The sequence below is a fragment of the Rattus norvegicus genome, chromosome 12 (genome assembly GCF_021556685.1).
Source record: "Rattus norvegicus strain SHRSP/BbbUtx chromosome 12, alternate assembly SHRSP_T2T, whole genome shotgun sequence".
Taxonomy (NCBI): domain Eukaryota; kingdom Metazoa; phylum Chordata; class Mammalia; order Rodentia; family Muridae; genus Rattus; species Rattus norvegicus.
The window spans coordinates 16,450,773-16,471,513 of record NC_141545.1 but is presented as its reverse complement, the minus strand read 5'-3'; the positions used below and the strand labels follow the sequence as shown (position 1 = coordinate 16,471,513).

At 50.0% G+C, this 20,741-nt stretch overlaps 1 protein-coding gene across 26 annotated transcripts in view; it reads left to right on the top strand.

Annotated features, from left to right (window-relative positions):
* Trrap (transformation/transcription domain-associated protein) overlaps positions 1-20,741 on the top strand; it is an 89,896-nt gene that overhangs the window by 34,333 nt on the left and 34,822 nt on the right. For 10 of the 26 annotated variants that reach the window (XM_087577867.1, XM_087577882.1, XM_087577872.1 and 7 more), the window contains exons 27-47: positions 97-258; positions 1,394-1,490; positions 2,174-2,295; positions 2,548-2,718; positions 3,739-3,807; positions 6,595-6,648; positions 6,775-6,795; positions 8,280-8,399; positions 9,300-9,419; positions 10,347-10,511; positions 10,591-10,772; positions 11,269-11,467; positions 11,819-11,947; positions 12,230-12,496; positions 13,523-13,729; positions 13,841-13,999; positions 14,091-14,219; positions 15,525-15,635; positions 16,996-17,142; positions 18,585-18,798; positions 19,346-19,471. In XM_087577867.1, the coding sequence (XP_087433993.1) occupies positions 97-258; positions 1,394-1,490; positions 2,174-2,295; positions 2,548-2,718; positions 3,739-3,807; positions 6,595-6,648; positions 6,775-6,795; positions 8,280-8,399; positions 9,300-9,419; positions 10,347-10,511; positions 10,591-10,772; positions 11,269-11,467; positions 11,819-11,947; positions 12,230-12,496; positions 13,523-13,729; positions 13,841-13,999; positions 14,091-14,219; positions 15,525-15,635; positions 16,996-17,142; positions 18,585-18,798; positions 19,346-19,471 (2,971 nt within the window). 26 annotated transcript variants of the gene reach the window in all.

Genomic DNA, 20,741 nt, shown 5'->3' with positions numbered 1-20,741 from the left:
TCTGTAATGACTTCACGTCACGGTTTTCAGTTTGGCTACTGTGGAATGTGAAGATGAGGGAGCATCTGACAAGGGTCCCCCTCCTGCCTTTTCCAGGTCCTTCAGGACATGGTCCCCCCGAAGAAGCACCTGCTGCGCCACCAGCCTGCCAACGCCCAGATCGGCCTGATGGAGGGCAACACGTTCTGCACCACGCTGCAGCCGCGGCTCTTCACGATGGATCTCAATGTGGTGGAGCACAAGGTTTTCTACACAGAGGTGCGCTGTGAGGGGTGGGTGCTGGGGACTGCTCGCCTGTGCCCGAGGTCAAAGCAGGCTTGGGTAGCTGCAGCATAACCAGTTGTAGCCGGCATGATGCTCCTGGGAGACGTGGTACCCAGAGTGATGAGCACAGTGTCCCCTCGCTCTGGGTCAGCATCTGCAGGTTACCTTCCAACCGCTTTTAAATGGATTTTATTTACTAACTGTCACATGGCAACTCTCAACTGTCTATGACTTCACCTTCGGGGGATACAGCTCTATTCTATCTCCTCGGACATGAGGCATACATGTATATACATACACATAGACACTCCTACACATAGACAAGTAAAAATAAGTAAGTCTTCAAAAGAAATGGTAAAGCTGAAGCCTGTTCAGGTTTTCCCAGGTGTGAGTAGGGAGAAAGAGGAAGAAGTAGTAACAAAAGAACACAGAGTTTTAGGTACTAGACACACCTGTGCCTGCATGCCACCGTGCGGGGACACCTGTGCCTGTGTGCCACTGCATGGATCTGTAGCTGGTGAGTGTCCCAGCAGCCACCAGCATTCCCTTTATCCTTTCCTGTACTGATGTGATGGTGACAGTAACTCTGGCAAAGAAACACTCAAGGGGAAGCTTTCTGCTCACAGTTGCAGGTTAGAGCCTCTCACTGCAGGGAAGGCAGGTGGAACGTTAGTTACCAAGTCAAGCAATCCCCACAGACACACCTCAGGCCAACCCGATCTACATTATGCCCCACTGAGATTTTCCAAGCTAATTAAAAGTCGTCACAAGGACTAAAATGAAAACTAGTGGTTACAAGGACCATATGGGCTGTGGCCTGTCTGTCTGTTCATCTGTGGGGAAGCTGTAGACAGAGGAGCACACTGTAGTGTAGGATCGACAGGAAACTCAGTGTCACAGTCCGGTGTGATGTCGGGTTTCTTTCACCCCAGTGGCTTGAACTGAGTTTCACTACAGGATGGGGACGCTGGAGTCAGTTGATTGGACTCAATTCTTTAGGCTTTGAGCTGAGTTTCTGGATTAGTTTTGTTGCAGTGTTTGTGACAGAGTGAAGCTGTGTATCACTTAATCTTTCTGTTCCCCCAGGATAAGTGGGATAAACTAAAAGCTGCTTTTTCTCCTCTGCCAGCTACTGAATTTGTGTGAGGCTGAGGATTCAGCTCTGACCAAGCTGCCCTGTTACAAAAGTCTCCCATCGCTCGTGCCCTTACGGATCGCAGCATTAAGTAAGTGCGTGCCAGTGCGTGGAGCATAGAATGGTCATGTGGAGGGAGTGGTGGGCTTTTACCATAGACTAAAATGTCTAGTTCTGCGTGGTCTTTAAAGGTAGAGCCAGGGGCTGTGCCGAATGTCAGATTGTGCCAGCATTGTTAGGGTTTAGGTAGTTTATCTTTAGTGGGGTTTTACTCCGCAGTGAACACTGGCTCTGGGACTCTTTTTTTTTTTTTTGGTTCTTTTTTTCGGAGCTGGGGACCGAACCCAGGGCCTTGCGCTTGCTAGGCAAGCGCTCTACCACTGAGCTAAATCCCCAGCCCCTGGCTCTGTGACTCTTGAATCAGATGTTCTGGTTTGAGACCTGAGCTGCTCACCACCACACAGAGCCATTTCTATCCGACTCAGTCTACTTTTTGCTTTTTGAAACATAGTTTCTCTACGAAACCCTTGCTGTCCTGGAACTCACTCTGAGCCAGGCTGGCCTTGAACTCAAAAGAGATCTGAGTGCCTTGGCCTCTGAGTGCTGAGGCTAAAGATGTGTGCCACCAAGCCCAGCTCTTTTGTCTTCCTTGAGGCAGCTAACAGGAGGGAGGGAGGGTTAGTGGTTTGCGATTGGTAGGATCCTTTAGAGAGGAATATTATTGGGATTTTTTTGGGTGAATAATGAAAATTGTATGTATTTTTCTCTCCAAAGATGCTCTCGCTGCCTGCAATTACCTGCCCCAGTCCAGGGAGAAAATCATCGCTGCTCTCTTCAAAGCCCTCAACTCCACCAACAGTGAGCTGCAGGAGGCCGGGGAGGCCTGCATGAGGAAGGTGAGCCTCGTGTCCCACACCCGGGCTCCTTGGGCCTGTGTGGTCGTCACTCATGGAGCGTAGCCACTCTGCCCTTGTCTACTGAGTCTTGAAACACAGCCGGGCTGCGCTCCAGCCCCATCAGCACTTTCTGGGAACCCGAAGCTGATGCTCCCTTTTCCCAAGGGCAAACTGACACGCGAGTGATTGTGAGTTTCACTCTGTTACACTGTCTGCCCCCTGCTTCTCTGTGTGACTTACCTTTTTTACTAGTTTTTGGAAGGTGCCACCATCGAAGTAGATCAGATTCATACGCACATGCGGCCTTTGCTGATGATGCTGGGAGACTACCGGAGCTTAACGCTGAATGTCGTGAATCGGCTAACCTCTGTTACTCGCCTCTTTCCAAATTCCTTCAATGATAAGTTTTGTGATCAGATGATGGTAAGCTAAGTGGGTTTAAACCTACCCACAATGCACTGGACAAATGAAACGGCTTATAGAAGTAACCAGCATGCATACTGTTCAGTTCCAATGTGGGTGGGTATGTTGGTACACTCCCCTCTTGGGAGACAGAGACAGGTGGAGTGCTGTGAACTTGGGGCCAGGCTGGTCTACATAGAGTTCAGGCCAGCCAGGGCTACCCAGTGACCTGACTCAAAAAAATAAACAGAAAATTCAAAAGGTGTAAAAGTACTGAGTTTCCTCCCCACAAGGCAGCCTGTGTGTCCATCCAGGCGTTACTTGTTTACCACAGGACATGGGACTGGTTTTTCAAAGGAATGTACAGCACATTGCAGCTACTGTCATTTTCTTGCTCAGAGGCGTCTGCATGCACTGGGCTCATGGCACCGAATTAGATGCCCACATGGAGCCATCTCCCAGCCTCTGACTAGCAGGAATCAGTGTGTGTCTTGTCAGCCCACTCCCCTGGGTCCAGCCATGGTAGCTGCCAGTGCCCTTAGCCCTCTCTTTCCTAGAGCATACTGCCCCTTCTCCTTCTAGTCCTTTATTGCACCCCAGTCTCTGCCAGAGCGTCTCACCCCATCCATCCACCACTTCTCATAAATACTCTTATGCATCGCATGCTCCTTGTGCTTCACTCTGACTCCCCTCTGGGCCAGGCTTCTGACCCTGACAGAGTCTCTGTTCACCTCTGGGCTTCCACTGCAGTTTGCTCAGTGCCCAGAGTACAGTGGTGGGAACAGAAGGAAAATGCTGGGCCTGGTACTGTGGTGCCTCACACCTCAAGTGTTTATTAAGAATAAACCTTGATGTCTGCGGGTGAAGCAGGATCCACACCTTCCACTCGTTTCTTGCTGGATGATTAGACTGTTTTACTGTAATGGGGACTCTGGTTACAAATACAAAGGAAATGAAAAGACTGCAGATTTCTGCTGCAGGGCAGTGTCTCATGGAGTCACGTCTGAGGATATGTTGATTTTTTTTTTTTTTCTCCAACAGCAACATCTGCGCAAGTGGATGGAAGTGGTGGTCATCACCCACAAAGGGGGCCAGAGGAGTGACGGAAATGTGAGTGGCTGGCGTGTGTGGGGGAGGTGCCCACGCTGCGTGGTCGGTGTTGGCAGTTAACTGATGCACGCCAGAAGCCGTGGTTCACGTGCAGTGTGCTTCATTATTGCTCCTACAGCTGAACAGTCCTCTGTGGTTCTTCACAAGCTCCCTCTGCCCACTGTGATGTGACTTCTCTGTTGATAGCATTTCAGAAGTCTGCAGTATTTCCATTGTCCTAGTCTTGTAAAGCACCGTGTCGTCTGTGTTCCTCACATGGCGGCGCCTCTGTCCCACGGCTCTCCTTCCCATTGCTTGTCTTCACTCTGGTTGGTCAGTGCATTCTGCGTCTAACTGATTACAATTGTCCAGGGAAACCAAGGAAGTTTTAGCACTTGCGAAAGCATCCCTTAAATACTAGCATGCCTATTGTCTAGGAAGTCACTAGCACCTCAGCTGTTCTCTAAAATTTAAATGACTAGGGCCAGAGCTATGGCTCAGCGGTTAGAGCACTGACTGCTCTTCCAGAGGTCCTGAGTTCAAATCCCAGCAACCACATGGTGGCTCACAACCATCTGTAATGGGATCTGATGCCCTCCTCTGGTGTGTCTGAAGAGAGTGACATTGTACTCACATACATAAAATAAAAAAATCTTTTTAAAAAATTAAATGACTAGCACACACAGCAAATTTACAGATTTTAGGTGAAACTAATATAACTAAGTTTCCTTACATATCTGATATCTGTCTTCAAAGCCTCTTATCTCTTTGAAAAATACAGGCTTTTTGCTGTTACAACTTTAAAATTGTATGTGCTGATTTTTATAGTATTTTCTGTAAGTTTGATAACCTGGTGGGATGTTTCATAGTGGTATCCCAACTCAGGAGTCCCACCTGGCCTGGCTCTTGTCCCCTCACCACCTTGTTGGATGTTTTACCTCCCCATAACTTGGAATTTTTTGTTTGTTTACTGTGTCATTTGTTTTGGACATCCTGTATTCAAGATGCTTTGTTTCTGTGTCTTGTTCCTGCTGCTTCTAAAGGGCCCGCTAAGCAGGTGTCAGCCAGGGTTTAAACCTCTTCACCATAAGGACCATTGGAAGGTTTCTTACTTGTATATTAAAAATCACATACGGTCATGAGGAGAGCAGCTCAGAGAGAGCGCTGATGGAGCCTGAGCCCCGGGGGTGGGGCAGGGCAGCATGGCACGGCCAGCCTTCTGCCTTGTGCTCCCATCCCATCTCTTAGATGCCCACACAAACATTAAGAACGTTATTAGACCATTAAAACACACAGTCAGTTCTAGAATAAACTTTTAAATGAACTCTCAAAAGTCAGAGGACCCCTGAGAAGGCCTAGCTGGTTAAAGGCTCTCCTCACTGAGCCTAACAACCTGAATCCGGTCCTGGGATCTAAATAGTGGAAGGAGGACTAAGGCCTTGAAAGTTGTCTTCTGACCTCCCCGATGTTCCTTGGCATGGGCCTGTGTCCAGTAAATGAAGGCACTAAGAACAGAAGCCAGAAGTCTAAATGTGTAAGTGAATGGCTTCTACTACATTAGAACAACAGTGTGAGCTTTTGTAAAACGTGAACTGGAGGTGTGGTTTGAGAAGGCAGGGGTACAGACTCCTCGAGCGTGGGACAGTCTCCTTGTGCAGTGAGCACCCCACGTGGACAGCTGGCAGAGCAGGCAGAGTCTGAAGCTCAGGCCACGGGCATTAAGGCTTTCGTAGCAGAGGGGCGGCCATGGCTTCATCGTTTTCACCCAGGGCCAGGCCATGGTTCAGCCCTTAAGCTCTCCAGTAAGCCCCATGTGTGAATACACAGTAAATAGTTGGCTGAAAGGTCCTTCGTAATTCAATTTCTCTGGGAACTGAGCTTGGGGCAAGTCCCATGTCTCTTTTTGGCACTGAACTTACACGGAAACACGTGTGACACCTATACACGTGTGCATGATGCTAATTTTACAGAGTACTTGACTCTACAGCATAACCCACCTCTGGGAGCATTCTAGTATTCTGTAGTGTTGCTGTGATAAAATACTCTGACCAGAAGCAGGTTGTGGTTCAGTTTCTAGGTCACAGACCATCGCTGAGGGAAGTCAGGGAGGACTTGAAGTCATGGAAGAATGCTGCCTGCCGCCCCACTCCCAGACTCATGCTCAGCCAGCTACACAGCCTAGAGTTGGTACCGCCCACAGTGGGCTAGGCTGGGCTCTCCCATCAAAGCCCTCCAGAGAGAGGTATGCCCACAGGATAGACAGATGCGGCAGTCCCCAGTTGAGACACTAGGATCTCAGGTTGACAGTTCAGTGCTAGCTAGGGTAGGGGTTGTTGAACTAATGGCCAAGTGCTCCTTACCGGTTGGGGCTCACATGCCTGGTGAATGAGGCTGCACTATCTGGTTCTCTCCTGACCAGCTCGGAAAGAAGTTTGTCATTACTTTTAAAAACTGTTTCAGCACTTGACATAAAATCTCGAATTACTCACTCGGAGAAGTTGTCTTTTTAAAGTGTGTTCGCATACAACAAAGCCTTACTGTTTCTCTCTGTGCACAAGAATTCCGAAACTGTGATTTTAACATCTGACTCAGGGAAGAGCCTCAGTCTACTAGACCCCGTGCGAGGGCTGTTGACGTGCGAGGGTGGAAGGCGTGCTCTCTGCTGCAGAGTGTCTACCTACCGTGTGCTTTCTGATTACTGTGCCTGTACTGTCTTGTTAACCCAATAACCCTGCCTGTGTTTGAGTATGTGGGAAGTTTCTGTCAATGACATCAATAGAAAAAGATGATTTTCCTCCCCATCCTCAGGAGAGCCTTTCAGAGTGCGGGAGGTGCTCCCTGTCTCCATTCTGTCAGTTTGAGGTGAGAGCAACCTTATCTAAGTCAGCTATGACTTGCAATGTGAAGAACACCTTTGCCTTTGCCTTACCTTTTTCCCTTTCCGTCCGGGTGCCCATTTTTCATGCTGTGACTTTTGTTTTGGTTCAGCCTGCCGTGGAAGGGGTAGAGGTGAGAGCCGCAGTGCAGCTGCAGGCGGGGGTTGCTGTCGCATCTGGTTTTGCCGTGACTTGTTAGCTGTGTTGTGATCCTGTAGTGGACGGAGTGCCTTGTGCCCGAGTGCGGTGACCTGTACTGTCTTGTGTGTGGCAGAGCTGTCGTAGTATTGTTGCTGTGAACTGTCTGGACCACGCATGTTCTCTCTTAGGGCGGTTAAGCCAGATCCTAAGTTCTTGTGTTTTCTGTGTGTCAGAATTACAGTCTCTCAGTGCTAGCTAAGGCTGGGCTGACTCCCCTGTCCTAGCAGTCATGACTAGCCCAAGCCTCCAAGGCCTCCTGAGAAGAAAGTCTGACAGGGTAGCCATGCCTGCTACACGCTCGGAGTCACTGTCTGTCATGCTGACCTGACACTTCCCTCACACCAGACAGAGCCTGTCTGCCAGATGGACACACACAGATACAGACGGACACAAACACACACACAAGCTCTCAGGAATACCCCCACACACTGATAGGGATATAGCACTGTCTTTGGACAGCCTAGCCGAGGTCTCACTCTGTAAAATGGGGATGATAACACCTTCCAGCAAAGAAAGCAAACAACTTTTCAGTATTTCTGCTTTGGAAAAACTTGTATAATGTAAATTGCCATTTTTTAAAATGTAAGTTCAGAGAGAATATGCTGTCTTGAAAACTTAACTGTGAAGTGGGCTGAGGTGATATTGAGCAGGAATCCGGCTCCTGCTGGCCAGGATCTGTCATCCCCATTTTACCCCCAAGAGCCACAGACACAGTTGACAGACGGTGCAGGGTGACACCTCTGGGCTCGCTCTTCTTCACAGCCAGTGAGAGGCTCCTTAACAGTAGGAGGAGGATTGACCAGAGAGTGGTGTGTACACGCGACCCTCGGAGCAGCCCAGAGCCGAGTGGCTGCACACAGCTGCGTGCACAGCTCAGGAGCCCCACCTCCTCAACAGGACCCAGCACAGCCATTGCCAGTTTTGTCTACAGCCTATCGAGGAACTCTTACCACCATTCCCAGTCACTACTCACACAGCTATTTGAGCTTGAGGAACTTCTTGACTGGGTTTTGAGGACAGAAAGATTCTGTGCTCTCAGAACTTGGAGTCTTAAAAGCTCACATGATGTAGTGTGAGAGCACTGTCATCTCAGGTGTGACTGATGGTCCCTGCCTCCATGAGGAGGGTAGCCTAGGTAACTGACATGACACAGGGTCAGTGTTCTGAAAACAAAGACATAGAAAACACACCAGGCACACTGAGCCCTGTTCCCCAGAGACAGGAACTGAAGGACTAGGACAGTGAGTTCCACAGGACTGTGGTGTAAGTCCGGTAAGTTGTGGCTTTTCCTTGTCAACTCTGCTTCGGTGGCCAGCCTTGTGAATGTAGCTAGACAGTAGCAGGGTCTGTAGTGATTGCTTGCCCCCATTCACGAAACTAACTGAGCTGTTTATGGCTTCTGGTTTTCTTTATTAGGAAATGAAGATTTGCTCGGCAATTATAAACCTTTTCCACCTGATCCCAGCTGCTCCTCAAACGCTGGTCAAACCTTTGTTGGAGGTCGTAATGAAGACAGAGCGCGCCATGCTGATTGAGGTAGGGCCAGACTGAGGTAGGGCTCCACTCCTGTCCATCCCTCTCATACCTGTGGTCCTTTTCTGTACTGTTCTGTGATGAACACGGGCATATGACGACCCAGGGACGCCTGGTAGGCTCACCAGTCATTTCAGACATGAAGAAAATGGCAGCCACCTCTCCCAGGACCCATCAGTAGCTAATAGTCCTGTGGACAGGGGTGGGGTCCCATGAGCTAAACTCTATCCGGGACTGACTGTTGGTGGCCAGTCTTGTACAGGTTCTGTACAGGCAGCCTCAGCCGGCCACCACGAGATCCCCACTGCGCTGACTCTGCCACATCCATCTCTCCACTTCCAGTTTCTATGGCCCTTTCTCTGCTCCTTGTTGCAGTCTTCTCTCGGACTTCGGGTGGCGGGTGGAGAAAAGGTCCTGTTTCGGACTGAGGACTCTCATTTCAGCACCTCGAGCAGCCTAACTCCATCCGCATCACTGTTACTGATTATAAGGAGAGGCTTCTCTGAGGAAGGCTGCAAGCACTGTCTGACTGCCATTGTGCTCAGCGTGGGGTTTCTTTCTGAAAATTGAAGCCAACTACTGCAAAGCATGTTCTTTTCTCCTTGCCCGCGTGTGTCGCGTGGGCACACACATGCTGCAGTGCACATGCGGAGGTCAGAGAACGTGCAGAGCTTGTTGGCATCTCAGGCTGATCTTAAACGTAGCCGTCCCCTGCACATAACCCCAAGCGCTGGGTCAGTCTTCTAAATGCTTTCAGGGAGAAAGGCCGACAGAGTGAGGATATCCGTATTATTAGATTTGCTTGTGGTACATTTGGAGGGGTCGGCATTCGTACACGGTGACAGTTGTGAAAGGCCTTTGAGAAGGATGGTGTGGTTTGCATTTCTGCCCCTTTTTTTGTAGGCGGGCAGTCCATTCAGAGAGCCCCTTATCAAGTTCCTGACGCGGCATCCCTCGCAGACAGTGGAGCTGTTCATGATGGAAGCGACGCTGAATGACCCCCAGTGGAGCCGAATGTTCATGGTAGGAGGCTGTGCTGTGCCACTGTGGCTGGTGCCTGCCGAGGGCTGTCAGCCAGCGTGCTCGGCCTGTAGCACACCCACACTCCTGCCTCTCAGGTGTGCAGGTGCAGACCTCCAGCTCGGGAGGGAGGTAGGGGGTTCGGTGGCTTTAACAGGTGATGCAGCTAGGATTCTTCACAAGCCAACAGTAGGATTACCATTGGAAACATCCTTGTCTTGACCTGTGCTTGTTTATGTGTGCGGTGTACACACGCCACAGTGCACATACAGAAGTCAAAAGGCAGTGCTCAAGAACCGGGTGTTTCCATCCTCTGCATGGGTCCCAGGAGTCAGGCTCACTGGCAGCGTCTCTACCCACTGAGCTGACTTACTGGTCTTGGTTTATGCATCTTACGAATATGGGAGTTTGGTCTGCACACTAGAGGAGGCCTTGGATCTTTGAGACTACAGTTATAGGTGGGGGTCAGCCACCCTTTAGGTTCTGGGATTTGAACTCTGAACCTCTGGAAGAGCATCAGTGCTTTTACCTGCTGTGCCATCTCTTCAGCCCAGCGTCTTTATTTATTTATTTATTTTCGGAGCTGGGGACCGAACCCAGGGCCTTGCGCTTCCTAGGCAAGCGCTCTACCACTGAGCTAAATCCCCAACCCCACGTCTTTATTTTTTAACTTTTTTGAGGGGGAGCTCTCTGTAGGCCTGGCTGGCCTGGGACAGGCCGTTCTCTGCCTCCTGAGTTTTGGGATTCTAGTTGAGCCTACCATTCCCAGCAGCAACAGTTCATCCAGAAAGGCGCTTGCTGTTGTGTTTTTTATTTTTATTGCTTTTGTTTGCTTTCTTGAAGAGATGGCCAGGAACTTTAGAAGTGTGTCATCCCACCTGGCAAGTTTTGACCTGATCTAAGCAGCTTTCTTCATTCTTTTGCTTTCAGAGTTTCTTAAAACACAAAGATGCCAGACCTCTGAGGGATGTGTTGGCAGCAAACCCCAACAGGTTCATCACTCTGCTGCTGCCTGGCGGTGCACAGACAGCAGTTCGCCCCGGCTCACCCAGTACCAGTAACATGCGCCTGGACCTCCAGTTCCAGGCCATCAAGGTAGCACATCTTCAGTGAACCCAAAGCCCCTCTGGTCAGGCTGAGCTGAGATCCCTGATGCTTGCCTCCTTTCTCACAGATCATAAGCATCATAGTTAAAAACGATGATGCGTGGCTGGCTAATCAGCACTCTCTAGTGAGCCAGTTGAGGCGAGTGTGGGTAAGCGAGACCTTTCAAGAAAGACACCGCAAAGAGAACATGGCCGCCACCAACTGGAAGGAGCCCAAGCTTCTGGCCTTCTGTCTGCTGAACTATTGCAAGTGGGTGCATGTGCTTCCTCTTTCCAAAACCTAGGTTGTGGGCTTGTCCCTGAGGTGCCCGATCTTTGGGTCCTTGTGTATTTGTACAAAGGGTGGATGGTAGCTCACATCATTAAAATGTGAATTAGGGGTCTCAGGAAGTGATTCAGTGCTTTGCACCCATGAGTACCTGAGTTAGGATCCCCAGAAACCCACAGAAATAGCAGCCTGCCTGTGTTTCCAGACTTTGAAGGCAAAAATGGGGTTCCCCAGGGCAAGCTGGCTAACAAGACTGTCCCTTATCAGTGAGTTCTGGGTTCGATTGTCTCCGTTAATAAAGTGGAAATGCAGTCTGAGGCGATTCCAGTTTTGGGCCTCTCACACACATGCAAAGTCACGCTGCGTATGTGTATGACACACATTGAGAAATGGGAAAGAAAGGGGAAAGGCACAAATCTGGATGCTGTGCAGTGACAGAATTGGCCTTAAGCTCACCTTCCTTGTCCCGGCTCTTCAGGAGGAACTATGGCGACATAGAGCTGCTCTTCCAGCTACTCCGAGCCTTCACTGGTCGCTTCCTGTGCAACATGACCTTCTTGAAGGAGTATATGGAAGAAGAGATCCCCAAAAACTACAGCATTGCTCAGAAGCGGGCACTCTTCTTCCGCTTCGTAGAGTTCAACGACCCCAACTTTGGAGATGAACTGAAAGCAAAGGTGGGTCCCACTGGTACCAGGAGGCGACAGCAGGTACTGGGTCTGTACAGGGAACTGGGCCGTTACTCCTGATGAGCCCCATCTCTCCAGATGCCTATGTAATGGGCCCAACTGTCAGAATGGGGGAGAGAGCCAAGCCGAAGTTGGCACCCTCTTCCTGAAGTTCGTAGCTGCCGTTGGCAGTTGCCATTTGGGTGGAAGTCAAGATGAGCAGTTGCTCTCTTAGTCAAGTCTTACCTGGGTGGTGCAGGCCTTGTGCTTCTGCCTGACCCCCAGCCCCCCAGACTGACTGACTGACTGACTTAGTTACTTTTGCACAGCTCTGTTCTGCTTCGTGTGCTCTTTCCCCAGGTTCTGCAGCACATCCTGAATCCTGCTTTCTTGTACAGCTTTGAGAAGGGGGAAGGAGAGCAGCTCTTAGGACCTCCTAATCCAGAGGGAGACAACCCGGAGAGCATCACCAGTGTGTTTATAACCAAGGTGCTGTCCCCAGGAGCACTTCAGATGGGTGGATGTGTATGCCTGTGGCAGGGGTTTGTGGGAGTAGGATTTTCCATGGGGCTCCCCCACCCTGTGTGTGTCTGTCAGAGGACAACTCGAGGGAGTCCTTCTACCATGCAGTTCATGGCAGTCGAACCCAGGGTGTTGAGCCTTGGCAGCAAGTGTCTTTAGCCACTGAGTCGTCTCTGCAGCCTCCAAAGAGTGTTTGTCAGGGTTATTTTTAAGAATCCTGATAAAGATCCTGCGTCTCTCCTTCCTTAGGTCCTGGACCCTGAGAAACAAGCTGACATGCTAGACTCCCTGCGCATCTACCTCCTGCAGTACGCCACGCTGCTGGTGGAGCATGCCCCCCACCACATCCACGACAACAACAAGAACCGCAACAGCAAGCTGCGCCGTCTCATGACCTTTGCGTGGCCCTGTCTGCTCTCCAAGGCCTGCGTGGACCCGGCCTGCAAGTACAGCGGGCACCTGCTGCTGGCGCACATCATCGCCAAGTTCGCCATCCACAAGAAAATCGTCCTGCAGGTGCCTCCTGGGGCTCGGTCCTCCATGGGTATTCCTTGCTCTCTGGACAGCCCCACCCACCTCTTTCCGTCCTTCCTCAAAGCCTTAAAACAGTGGGAGGACCCATGCCTGCCTTAGAGATCTGTAAGAAATAATCGCCATTATGTCCTCCCGATGAATAGTCATAGAGAAATGATCGAGGATGACAAGGGTTCAGCAGGACAGTCAGGGAGCTCATGAGCTAGGTTCTGACTCCAGCCCAAGCTGTCCTGGAACTTGGAGCGATCCCCCTGCTTCAGCCCCTAAAGTGGAAGCCAGTATTGGGCAGGGATAGAGTTTTGGTTTGAGAGAAGAGCTGTGGGTTTGAAGGTGGTAGGATGGACTGCTGAGCATCACCCGTGTGCTTACAGCCGGGCAGCACCCTTGCTGGTGTGTTTATTACACTGAGAGAAAGGCCTCATTTGTGATCTTTATACTGAAGCCTGAGGGGGTGTTAAAGATCCCCCTGTGGGGATTATCCTCCTGAGGTGCTGCTCTGCCACACGCTCCATTACAGCCTGGGTCTCGGTCCCCACTGTGAGTTGTTCATTTTCCTCTGTTGTTTCTGTGTGTGCTGGGGAGAGGAGAAGGGAGATGTCTGGCTGGGCGCTCACACCCACAGCACAGGTGCTAGAGGGAGTTGATTCCTTTATCTTTATGTGGGCTCTAGGGGTTAAACCCGGCTTGGCAAGCTTGTGTGGGCTTCTAATTCTGACCCTGTGAAACAGCTTTGAAGATATATATGATTTGGTTTGCATGGTGTATGTATGTATAGCGTGTGTCTGTGTATGTATGTACATAACATGCATACACATAGATGCTATGTGTGCACTGTACACGGGGAACAGAAGAGGGCATCAGATTCCCCTGAGACTTGCATTTCTTTTTTTTTGGGGGGGGTTCTTTTTTTCGGAGCTGGGGACCGAACCCAGGGCCTTGCGCTTCCTAGGTAAGCGCTCTACCACTGAGCTAAATCCCCAGCCCCGAGACTTGCATTTCTTTTTCTAGGTTTTCCACAGTCTTCTCAAGGCTCACGCGATGGAAGCCCGAGCGATTGTGAGACAAGCAATGGCCATTTTGACCCCAGCGGTGCCGGCCCGCATGGAGGATGGACACCAGATGCTGACCCACTGGACTAGGAAGATCATCGTGGAGGAGGGGCATACAGTCCCACAGCTGGTGCACATTCTTCACCTCATAGTGCAGCACTTTAAGGTGTGTAAAGCGACAGCAGATGTGTGTCTGTGCAGCCTCGGGTGCTGGCTTCAAGCCCTGCTCCTCCTACGTTCAGTCAGAGCTGATGTGATGCTGGTCCTGTGTCTGCAGGTGTACTACCCGGTGCGGCACCACTTGGTACAGCACATGGTCAGTGCCATGCAGAGGCTGGGCTTCACACCCAGTGTCACCATTGAGCAGAGGAGGCTGGCTGTGGACCTCTCCGAGGTTGTCATCAAGTGGGAACTGCAGAGGATCAAGGACCAGCAGGTAGGACTGTCAGCCTTAGCTGCCCTCTCTCATGGGGTTCCTTACTCCTGGGAACCACTCAGTAAAACCGGGTGTGTCTGTGTTTTTCAAGCCGGATTCTGACATGGACCCAAATTCTGGTGGAGAGGGCGTCAACTCGGTGTCCATTAAGAGGGGCCTGTCTGTAGACTCTGCGCAGGAGGTGAAACGCTTCAGGGCGGCCACCGGAGCCATCAGCGCAGTAAGGACTTGTGTTTCCTTATGTGTCCTGCTCTCTCCTGGGACTCTGCATGTAGTCCATGAACTCTGAGTGCTCTTTAGAGTTAGCTGGGAACTGAGACCAGCTCCAGGGCCCGGCACCCACTGGAAGTCTTTGCACTTCCTGTCATTCCTCTTCACTGGCTCAGTACCATCAGGGGCTGCTAGTTATTTACAGAAAATATCAAAAGAGGAAGCTGGGGGGTAGCACAGGAGCCTAGCCTGCCAGCAAGGGGCTGAGAATGTGGCCCAGTAATGTGGTGCCTACATAGACTCTAGCAGTGAGAGGTTAGGGTCAGCTCAGCTGTAGAGCGTCTGCCTAGAATCCCGCAGCAAAGGGGCTGGAGGTGTGGCCGACAGAGGACCTGCCCAGCATGCGTAAGGCCCTGGGCCCCGTTCATAGCAAAAGAAAGAAAGAAGGGAAACAAGCAAAAAGGACTAAGAAGGTTGAGAATGTGTGTCCACTCTCTTGGTTTTTGAGAAGACAACTGTCTGGTCGAGGAGCGGCCTCCTCGAGGGTCTTGGGCACTGTCTCTTCACTTTTGGTTAGAATGGTGGGCCTGGGAGTCTTGAGCTCTGTTCTTGGCTGACATCGGGGCTTGTGGGCACCAGTTTGGCTGATAACCACTTCAAGATTCTTGTCCAACTCTTGCTGACCTGCCTGTTTAGATGTCCCCACCAGTGCCCAGGACTCCAAGTGGAAACCTTGACCCATCTCTGCTTTTTCTTTTTCCTTCTCCCCAGCATCCATCACCTACACCACAGATTAGTTTCTGCAGCTCCCTCCCCTCCCTACGGCTGCTTCCGTGTCTGTCACTGCTGATAATGCCTCTCATAGAGCAGAATACCAAAAGCCTTTCCTTCCCACCTTAAGTCAGAGGAAGCAAGGTGAAGGTCGTCAGACCTCTGCTTTTATACCTACCTTATAAGTGTTTTGATCACTTGAAGTTAGCCCTGAAGTCAGACTGCCTTGCTGTCCTGGCCAGAGCCTGCTGGTAGCTCACAACTCCTTCCCCTTCCCCGACCCAGGCCTCCATGAAGTGCAGAAGCTCCTTGTCATGTTCCCTCCTTGTCACATACGGTGTCACTCCTACTGCTAGTTTGTGCATTACGTCATGTGCCCTCCAGCTCTGTCAGGGATCACAAGGCAGGGGTCCCTGACCTGGGAGTTCTTCATGCCCATAGCCTGGAGGTGACAGCCCTTATCAGCTGTCAGGTCAGGATGAGTCCCCATCGGAGATGCTTGTTGTGCCTTCCCTTCCCACTTTAAGGGACCATCCTTTCCTAGGTGTTTGGGAGGAGCCAGTCACTGCCAGGAGCTGACTCTCTTCTTGCCAAACCCATTGACAAGCAGCATACAGACACCGTGGTGAACTTCCTCATTCGAGTGGCTTGCCAGGTATGAGAATGCCTAACAAAACTGTCTAGTGAGCCTGCAGCATGGTGTCGTGACCGGGCCTGAGAACAAGTCTACCATATGCCAGATGGTGCTGATATTGTGCCTGGCTTATGTTTCTGGAACTTGTTGTGTAGCTCTGGCTGGCCTCTAGTTTCAAGTCCTGCTTGAAGCTCCTGAGTGCTGGGATTAAGGTGTGTGCCACCACACTTGGCTGCCTGGTCCCCCACCCCCACCCCCATCCCCACCCCCACCCCCGAGTTGAGGACTGAACCCAGGACCTTGTGCTTGCTAGGCAAGCGCTCTACCACTGAGCTAAATCCCAACCCCGGACCTGTGTCTTTTTATTCATAGGCATTTCTGCCCCCTAGTTTATCCTCTCATTGTTAATGAAATAATGACATCTGTTTAATATGTCATACAGAAGTCACAGGACAACTTGTGGGAGTCTCTTACCATCACATGGGAGCTCAGGTTGTTAGACTCAGCAACACATCCCCTCACTGGCGGCCCAGTCTTCATGATGTGCACATTGTGGTGTAGAGAAGGCCTCTGGGCCTCTAGTCCGCTCCTTGTTTTCTGTGTGCCAGGTTGGAGATGCTGTAGCTCATTGTAGGCATTGAGTTGAGCAGGCTGCAGGGATCCGTGCAGCCGGCCTTTACTTGTGTGCTTACTGTAATGGCGCTTACTGTAATGGCGCGTATAGCCTGAGCGCATTAATCATTGTTATATATATGATCTCACAGAGTTGCTGGGCATCCATCTCTGAAACCTGGCATTTTTGTTTTCCAAAACCCAAGATAAATTGAAAAAAGTTTCTGGAGGGAGGTACTGTAGAGATGGCTCAACAGTTAGGAGCACTGTCTACACCGTGGGACCTGGGTTCGATTCCCAGCTCCTGAATTGTAGCTCACACCATCTGTAGCTCTGTTTAGAGAATTTAACCGCCTCTTCTAGCCTTTGCAGGCACCAGGCCGCATACATGGCATAGATTGACATACATGCCCAGACATATTAAATAAAAGTAAATCTCAAAAAATTCATTTTCCTTTTTAATTCGGGGTGGATTCTTCAGTCCTTAAAGCTGTCAAACAAAACATTGTTTTGTGCATTACTGAAGATTGCTAAGGCTTTTCAAAGAATCCTTTGAGCTGCTTAATCAGAAGATCCCGTGTTTCCTTGTGGTGCATGGCGGTCTCGTGTAGGGGTCTTTGTGCAGGTATCCCTCCCCAGGAAGCAGGCCCTGTTCTCAGCTACCACATACACCTACCTGCTGCAGGGGAGTGTATAGGTGAAGAGACCTGGCGTTGGGAGGATGCCTGAGAGGCAGAATGGTGGGGTGACTGCCTGACTGGTGTTGCAGGTGAATGACAACACCAACACAGCAGGGTCCCCTGGAGAGGTGCTTTCTCGACGCTGTGTGAATCTCCTCAAGACCGCTCTACGGCCAGATATGTGGTGCAAGTCGGAGCTCAAACTGCAGTGGTTTGACAAGCTGCTGATGACTGTGGTAGGTGTGTGGGGCTGTTTGTTGATGATGTCACCTGGCTCTGGGGTGGACAAGAAGTGTGCGTCTCCTCTGGGCCTGATTCTCAAAGCCGAGCTTCGCACCCCTGTGCCCACCCTGTGGCCCCTTCCATTCCCTCTTCTGGCTGACCTTGACTTTGACCTTTGAGTTCTCAGCCTGGAGAGCTTAGACTAGGTCACCTGTGTCTGTCTTCGCTCGAATGCATTTCTTTCTTCCATTGACCTAGCTGGCTTGGTATAGCGGTTGTGATGGACTGGTGTAATCACTCTTCACAATGAGTTAGGGTTTGTAAAGCAGTGTTTTAGTGGTCCAGGGCAAGTAGGTGATGTGTGCTTGGTGCCATTCCTGGTTGTTTCTGTGCGGTGTTTACCTGAAAACCTTTGTCCTTGGGTTTCTGGTGGCAGCAAAAGCCTGGTCTCTTGTCATTGCCATCCCAGGTTTCCCCCTGTCTAGTTGTTGATGGAGTGTGAGAGCTTATACTCGGCCTTCAAAAGAATGGTGTAGATATCTGCTGTTTAAGACCTCAAAGAGGGGCTGGAGAGATGGCTCAGCGGTTAAGAGCACCCGACTGCTCTTCCAGAGGTCATGAGTTCAATTCCCAGCAACCACATGGTGGCTCACAACCATCTGTAAAGAGATCTGATGCCCTCTTCTGGTGTATCTGAAGACAGCTACAGTGTACTTATATATAATAAATAAATAAATCTTTAAAAAAAAAAAAAAAAAAAAAGACCTCAAAGAATCCATTCTCGGAGGCTTAAAAGGCTGCGGGGTAGGAGTGAGGGGTGGCAGAGCTGGAGGGGAGGGGGGCTTATGCTGTAAACCAAAAGTCTGGTTTGTTTTTTTGGTTTTTTGGTTTTTTTGCTGGTTGTCCCTTTTCCTCATTGCCCTTTTGAAAACGTGACTAGCTTTCCTACCAGGTGGCTAGCTGTTTAGCTCACCATGTATGTACACAATTGCTACCATGCGTAACCGCTGGGACCTGACCTCATGCCAGCTATACATAATGTGTGTAAACCACAGGAACTGACATTTCTAGAAGCTGTGTCTATGCTTCGTACAGTTTTTATTTTAATGATGTCATCATTTGGTATATTGATTAAATGATGCAGATTGAAAAACATCTTTTTGGTATGGATTTTTGTATTTTAAGTAGACCAGGAGAGGCATTCTACATTATAATACCTTTCCTTTTTTTTTGTCCAAATTTTAGTGATTTAAGTGGTATTTAGTGTCGGACATAAAAGTCTTAATGACCTTTTTACGGGGTTAGCTCAGTCTTATAAAGGTTGTACATGGTTGTGGTGGCCATGCGATCAGACAGCTGTACTGTATTCTGAATACTTGATGGCATCTGATTTTGAAACTCTTTGGACTGCGTCTCTACTTAGCTCACCTGAGAGTGGCCTGTTTTCCCTGTCCAGGAGCAGCCTAACCAGGTGAACTATGGGAATATCTGCACGGGATTGGAAGTACTGAACTTCTTGCTAACTGTGCTGCAGTCTCCGGCCATCCTCAGTAGCTTCAAGCCCCTACAGCGGGGCATTGCAGCCTGCATGACCTGTGGCAACACCAAAGTGCTGCGAGCTGTGCACAGCCTCCTCTCCCGACTGATGAGCATTTTCCCTACAGAGCCGAGTGAGTGGCCTCCCCTACCCCTCCTTTGCCAGAGACAGGTAGGCCCAGGGACTGACTGCTCCCTGAGGTCATTCAGCCTGTAGTCCGGAGTTGTTTTCCCCACAACATTATTCCTTGGCTTTGTTTTTGAGACAGGGTCTCCATATGTAACTCAGGCTGATCCTAAACTCTCAGACATCTGCCTGCCTGGGATTAAAGACATTCACCACCATAACCAGTCTCTCTTTTAAAACGTTATTTGACTTGAAAACTTAATGGTACTGCATTGTTTTGTGTCTGTTTTGAAATTCATTTCTTCATTTGCCGGACGACTTGTCCTTTCAGGTATTTAGAGGAAGTTAGGTTGCAGTACCATAACAAACAACGTGAAATGGTTCATGTTCTGATTAAGTATACTTAGAGCTCTCAAGATGAGAGTTGCCCTTAGTGGAGTCAAACAGTCAATCAAGGGGTGGTGTGCACCTGTCATGTGACTGAAGGAAATGCTCTGTGCTACGTGTCTAGCTTCACGCGCTAACCCTAGTTGCCTGCCCTGCTTGTGTTTCAGGCACTTCGAGCGTGGCCTCCAAGTATGAAGAGCTGGAGTGCCTCTATGCAGCTGTGGGGAAGGTCATCTACGAAGGCCTCACTAACTACGAGAAGGCCACCAGCGCCAACCCCTCCCAGCTCTTCGGTGAGCACATGTGTGGTTTCCCAGAAGTGGCTCGCTTGGGCTGTGGTTCCTTCTCACTGGACAGCCTGCCAGGGTCTTCAGGTTGATGGGCTCTTTTCTCAGAGTTTAGTGTTCTGTCCATCACTTGTCCAGAAAGAATTCCGAGTCTTTTGTTCAGCCCCAGTGCAGACTTAGTTTGAAGAGAGTTGCCTTGCACTGGTTGGGGAATTGCTGTCCTTGGGTCATGGCCACTCAAAGGTCACTAGACGATCAGGCAGCTGGATAACTGCCCCAGATACCCTGAAGTTCAAGTTAGAAGACACTCTGTGCCCCTTGCCACACTAGTCACATTTAGGCTCAGAATTGGGTTGGTTCCATATTTTTTTTTCCCTTCCATATTACGTTCTTGTGTTAAACTTGGGAAATCATTTTAAACTGAATGACAGTTACTTATAAGCCTCTCGTAATGAACACTAATAGGTTGGTGTATATCGTTTTCTGTTTTTACTTAAGTGGGCTTTTGTTGTTTTGCTTTGTTTTTTCCAAGACAGGGTTTCTCTGTGTAGCCTTGGCTGTCCTGGAGCTTGCTCTGTAGGCCAGGCTGGCCTCTGCCTCCTGAGTGCTGGGATGAAAAGCGTGCACCACCACTACCTGGCTAAATGTTTGATAGGTTGTGTGTGTGCATGTGAGCACAGGGTGCCCACGGAGGCCAGAGGCATCGAGACTCCCCCAGAGTCGGACAGTGGTGCAGCAGTGGTTCTGGGAACCAAGCCAGGTCTTCTACCTGAAGACTATTGAACTCTCAGTGCCTATATATTGTTTTCTATACATAAGAACATATGTAAATCACCCTGGTTATGAAAAATGCTGCAGTCTGAACTTGTATTCTGAATAATTTTAGTTACTAGTTTCACAAAAACTCCTTGCTTTCTAAAACTGTCTGTTTGCTCACTGCAATTCAGGACCCGGGTGTGTTTGGTTTAATTGGTCTGTCACCCTGTTCACGTCTGGCTGCTCTAGACCAGCCGATTGACTTTTGTGATGTCAAGGGGGCCATCTTGGTTGTTTGGCTCCCATCACAGGATAAAGGAACATCTCTGTGTGTTCGTTCTCCAAGGTGCCCAGACAAGAGCTGACCTCTCTGGGCCCCGTGTTCTTCCTCTGTAGGTAACAGCAGACTAGGGTAGCACACAGTGAGGGGTTCCATGGGAGCTGGCTGTGCCAGGGCCCTCCTGTCTGGTGGACTCTGCTCTGTCACTGTTAGAGAGCACAGCAGGGTGCATCTCATTTT